This window comes from Pinus tabuliformis, chromosome 9 (genome assembly GCF_031772625.1).
Source record: "Pinus tabuliformis cultivar Carrire ecotype Pingquan chromosome 9, CPIR1, whole genome shotgun sequence".
In the NCBI taxonomy this organism is placed as follows: domain Eukaryota; kingdom Viridiplantae; phylum Streptophyta; class Pinopsida; order Pinales; family Pinaceae; genus Pinus; species Pinus tabuliformis.
Window position 1 is genome coordinate 788,485,677 of NC_142307.1, and position 5,967 is coordinate 788,491,643.

The 5,967-nt window shown below is 38.9% G+C and overlaps 1 protein-coding gene across 1 annotated transcript; it reads left to right on the forward strand.

Moving 5' to 3' along the window:
* The first annotated feature begins 1,631 nt into the window (after nucleotides 1-1,631).
* Nucleotides 1,632-3,596, forward strand: LOC149151104 (disease resistance protein RPS5-like). The gene has a single exon (XM_089443061.1). It carries the CDS (start codon nucleotides 1,632-1,634, stop codon nucleotides 3,594-3,596), a length of 1,965 nt encoding a protein of 654 aa, XP_089299187.1.
* Nucleotides 3,597-5,967: the final 2,371 nt, after the last annotated feature.

Here is a 5,967-nt window from a genome sequence, read left to right on the forward strand (position 1 = left end):
TAACCTCCTACAATTGTATTAAATATCCAATGCCCATGTAATCACACTACTGATCCAAAAATATAATTAGAAGTAACTCAAACATAAACCTTCAAATCCAAAAATATAATTAGAAGTAACTCAAACATAAACCTTCAAATCTTACTCCTCATGCAAGTTAAGGAAACACGTTTTACTATAAGGAATTTAAACGTATACCTCATTTTTAAGGAGCAGATGAATGTGTAATAAGGGATTTTGGATTAGTTAGAAAATTGCTTCGAGTGATGTTTTCTTTTTCAAGTTTCAATTCGGGGAGAAGCTTAGGAATTTTCTAGAGAGTAACTATGAGAGAAGTTTAGGAATTTTCCAGAGAATAGTTATGGGAGAAGCTTAGGAATTTTCTAAGGAGAAGCTTAGGAATTTTCTAAAGAGAAGCTATGGAAGAAGATTAGGAATTTTCTAAAAAATTGACTAAAAAAATTCAAAAATTGTTTATTGTTAAATTAATAAATTCTTAATTCTTTATATATATTTTAATTTTTCAAATAAATATTTGAATCTATTTTAAATTTGCACACTACAATTTTAATAAACTTTTCATCATGACCATAATACTTTGAATTTCTATCATACTAATATTAAAAAAAATCCATTTATTAAAGTAAAAATACTTTTATGGTTTAATCATGAACCTAAGTGATGATTTATACTGATAATAGAAATAAATAAAACTAAAATAACTATATCATTTGAAGTAAATCAAACATAGATCGTAAATGCAATCCCGCCATCGTCGTAATTATGAGAAGCCTATTTTATTAGAAAAAAAGTGTTCACAGGTTTTTAAACTATTGAAGTTGTAGAATCCATCCCTCGAAAAAAATAAAAGGAAATTTTAAACTATTGAAGTTATAGAATCCAGCCCTCGAAAAGAAGAAAAGGAAATTTTAAACTACTAGAATCCAGGCCCTCGAAAAGAATAAAAGGAAATGGAAAAGAAAAAGACTTCATAGTTTATTCAGTAACTAAATTTTATAATAAATTGAGAGCAATAATGTTGGATTGTTCTCTATTGAAAACTGAAAGTAATATAATTATGACATTAAAAATGGTAAAGGTTATATTCCACTCTAAAGCAATTACTAAAACCAGTCAGTTTTCTCCTTTTATATCTGGCACATCATCGGTGCGCGCATTTCGAACGCCTATCAAACCATATGACATCGCCCAACTTTATTTTTAAAAATTCACTATGATACTCATAGGCGATGCACACTTTACATTTTTATTTATTCTGATTTAGTTTTAAGCATTTTTGGAGGGTAATCACTATCTGTCAGAGTTTTGAAGGGATAGATATGTATTTGAAATATTGTTAATTTGCAAGGTGGCTCCCGAAAGATTTGATTTCGATAACCGAGAATGCGCAATCCTCACACTTTGTTCTTTATCTTTAATCATGTTACGTTATACTTAATTCTTTACTGGCCTGGCATTTTATACTTTGCGTCTGCAAGTTAACAACTATCAACCATCATTTCTTCTGCAATAAATTATATTCAATTCGTGCCTCTGACTAGGATACTCTTTGCCCAACGTAGGGATTACATTTAGTTTTCTTCTGTCTTCTTCTGCTCTGATCAGAAGCCATGGCCAATAAAATAAAGCGCAGTATTATTGCTCCACTCAGTCAGCACATAGACGACGTGATTCGCTTGGATGGAAACAGTCAGATTTTCAAACATGCTGAGCTACTTCAAATGAAGAGGCTTCTACAGGATATAGACAACCAATTCCAAGACCAGGAAACCAGGCTGCCAGACACTATGAAAGATCGCTTGCAAAGGATACAAAGCGCAGTTGAAGAGGCAAGGCAGTTGTTTGATAGATGGCAAAGGCAGCAACCTTGCCTTGATTGCCTCCTTTGCCGGCCGAAACTCTCCAAGCGAATCACAAAATGGGAGACAACATTTGACGAGCTCTTTCACCAACTTGAAAGAGACTTCACAACGTTTTCCAATTCTGAACAGATTATGGTGTCACCTCGGCACATGAGTAGCTATACCTGTTACGAACCAGATTTCGGGTTCGTAGGTTCGGGGATTACCTCTGCCCAGATGGATCTAGAGCTGTGGCTTACTGAAACTCCCCACGTTAACGTCATTGGTATATATGGCATGTGTGGGGTTGGAAAAACGACATTGCTCCAGAAAATCTACAATGCTTTCAAGGTTAGTAACTTCTTCGATGTTGTAATTTGGGTGACAATTACTCAATTTCCTATTTTAGAATTTGATGATATTGCTCAGAAAATCAAGTTAGAGCTTGCAAGCAGTTCCAATGTTGAGGAGGAGATTGTGTTGTCTACTCATCTCAAAACGAAGAAATTTCTTCTCATTTTAGATGATCTGTGTAGCAGAGTCAATTTGAAAGAATTGGGTGTCGACTTTGACAGAGGTAGCAAAGTAGTATTTTCCACGGGCAACGAAGAATTGATTGCAGAAATGAATCCAGAAAAGTCACTGCAAATACAGCCCCTGTACACCAATGAAGCGTGGGACGTGTTTTGCAAAATAGCTTTCAAAGACGGGCCTGCCCCGGAAGAAATAGAGGATATTGCCCGACAAGTTGCCGGCCACTGTAGAGGATTTCCATTAACAGTAATTTTAATAGCCGCAGCAATGATTGGTAGCAGCCCTTCACAGTGGTATAATGCTTTTAATTTAATGCGCATCCCAACTTTGGATTTCAATTTTTCAGCGGCTCATCCTCGTCTTGATAGAGATATGTATGACCGACTGAAATGGAGTTATAATAGTCTGCCTACGAAATTAAAGAATTGCTTTCTGTATTGTGCCATGTTTCCACAAGATTGGAAAATGGATGGGCAGCTATTGCAGAATATGTGGGTTGCAGAAGGGATTGTTAAGAGCAGAGAGGCGGGATATATAACGGACAGGGAGAACAGTTGTATCAATCTACTTGAAGATCGTTGCTTGTTCAAGGTAGATCTCTGTACCCGTTGCAAAATATTTAAGTTAAGATGTCATGCTGTTGTGAGGGACATGGTAATCTATATTGGTGAGAGGTACGAGAATTGTTTGTTAAGGGCAGGTCAAATGCTTCAACAATTCCCAGAGGCCGAGATTAAGAAGGATTGTAAAAGAATTTCAGTGTATGACAATGATATTAGATCTTTGCTCACAAGGGAACTTAGATGTCCAGATTTAGTAAGTCTAATCCTCACTAAGAATCTGGGATTGACAGAGGTCCCAGAGGCATTTTTACGTAACCTCATCTCTCTAAGGGTCTTGGATTTATCTTTCACACAAATAGAATCATTGCCAGCAACATTGTGGGAACGGACACAGCTTGCATTTCTCAATTTGTCTTCCACGAACATTGAAGAAGTTAGTGATGGAATAGGTAATCTTTGTAGCCTTAGGTTTTTGTATTTTAACCGATGTACTAAGCTAAAATCATTGTCCCCAAAAATAGGAGAGCTTAAAAAGCTGAAGTATCTAGATATCAAGTTTTGTAACAGCCTCAAGGTGAATCCACAAGACATGATGAAGATAATAGTTTCAGAGTGTGAAATTGCTCACGAATACTAAAAGGGAATTCCAACATATTACCTTCTTATCAAAATGTCATCCAAAATTTTCATTTGTGTATTATCGTATCTCTTAAATTATATTTATATCAAATTTAATTTGTATCTTCAAAGCTTGTTAATGGATGATTGCTCAATCTGTTTGTATAACTCTAATTGAGCATTTTAAATGTATAACTGTTCAAATTGAATATCGAAATTTGCTAATGGTTGGGATAATATTTTTAATGTAAATTTTTATATATTAATAAAAGTTATTAAATGAGAATAACTTGAATTTATATATTTTTTTTTCAGTATAATGATTTAAAAAAAAAATATTGGTAAGAAGAAATCACATTTGGTAAGAAGAAATTATATTTTTGAGATGTGAAATAAAAAGGGTGTTGTTTAAACAAAAAGACCATATTTATGGGTCAAATTTTACTATAGTTACAATTTAAAATTACATAATTAATAAATATGTTTTTCTATGTTATTAAAAAAAAATTAATTCATTTAATTGAAAGTCACCTAGGAAAGTTAAAACAATTAATAATAAACTATCATTTTTTTTTTTTTTCTAAGCAACATTACCTACTATGTATTAATATTTACAGCGGAAAATTACATATGATATGTCTTGCTGCTCATGTGGCTCCATGGCAGCTATAGCATAATCCCCCAACCCATTACATTTCTGAGAAACCCACCTGAAGGTACCTAGATAGCTCCCTAAAACCACCAACAAAAAGACAAAAGGCATCTCTGAAAAGCCCACGCAGGGGCAGAGCTTGTCACATAGAACCAGGGCTTGTGGAGGTAGCCCAAGCCAAACAACACTCCATTCCGTTACGGAAGAGTAACCAAGAAACAGCAGAAGATACATATGACCGAGAACCAACATTTAACAGAAAGAAACAAACTAGAACGACTAAAGACAGCAGGAGAGAGAACCGACCACGATCCCACACACGTCCAGACTTCATGCATGAGAGCCACCTGGGCTTAGTCCTCCTTCTCGTCATCCCCTGGCTCGTCCTCTGGCTTAGCTTCCCGAATCCAAGCCCAACCATGTTCTTCTGGTAGGCCGTCCATGAAAGCCGGTAGTGCAGGTTCGCTCTCCCGCAATTCCGCCTCCCTTGAGCTTGAGGCCTCCCCCAAAGGCCTTTTACCTTTGTCCACGAGCCTACATTCTTCCTCCATAGCCTGAGGCAGATTTCCCTCTCGCACCGGGTGAATTCTCTCTTCATTGTCCGAGGGATGCTCCATTGCAGGTGGCCGAGGCAGGCCGTCTTCATTTTCGTCCGGTATTCTGGTAAACAACACAGAAATATGAGCATTGATGCCCAAATTTTCCCTGGGATTGCGCAATGAGAAGATGACAGAGCCGAATGCAGGTAGAGTTTGCTCGCCATTGCTGGACCCTCCAGCTTCCACAAATTGACTCGCCTGCACCTGAGGTGCTCCTCCTCGTCGGTAACAGTAAACACAGCAGCAATGGTGGTGTAGGTCAGCTGCAGGCCCGCGAGCGGATCTGGCTCTCCCTGAGCCTCGGCCCCGACGGCATGGCATTCGTTCACGCAACATTCTTCCAAATTCCTCTTCCTCAGACGAGGCTTCCTCCCAATTCGGCTTACTATGACAGACAAATGACTGTAGGCATGAACCAGGGAGGACCAGCAGTCGACCAGCCTCCCCCAATTCCATAGTGACTCCAGAAATCTCAGGACGCAGAGCGAGAACACCATCGCTGTGGGCTTCATCTGCTTCCGAATCGACTTACTTAACAACCCCTTCATTCCTTCGGAATGTCCCCGCATTGAATGCGGCCATCCTCCTCCGCTGTGGTTCCTGTGCCTTCTTTAAGGCTCGAGTGCTGCATTGCTGGTCGATGGGAGGTGGCGGCGAGGAGCCTTAATGCCCTCCGTCCGTCGCTTGTCCTGTCGACCGTGGCAAGTGGCCTTACCAGGTCATGCGAGGTGGCACCCGCATCCGGGACAGCAGCCTCCTCTTGAATTAAGCTTTCACACTCCTGGAGCTGCTGCCTGTTGGAAATGATGTTTGTGTTGCCTGAGATTAGAGGGGTGCTGGTCTCAACCCCTATATTGGCCAGGAGATCTGCAACTTTGTTTCCTTCTCGTCGGGTGTGATTGAAGGAAATAGCCCTTGCATTATCAATCCTGTGCGCGATTTCATTTAATCTTGCCTCAAGTCTCCAGCTGGGTGCAATTTTCCTAGCTTGTGAACCATTATGTATACGGGTTACCATGTTTATGAGTATTTGAGAGTCCCCTTCAACAATTAAGGGTTGGAGATTAAGGTTCCAGGCAATTTGAAGGCCCTGCCAGAGCCCCTCCAACTCTGCTGAATTGTTGGTGTCCCATCCAATG

Coding starts and splice junctions, on each gene's coding strand:
- LOC149151104 (XM_089443061.1), top strand. CDS start 1,632: ATGGCCAATAAAATAAAGCGCAGTATTATTGCTCCACTCAGTCAGCAC.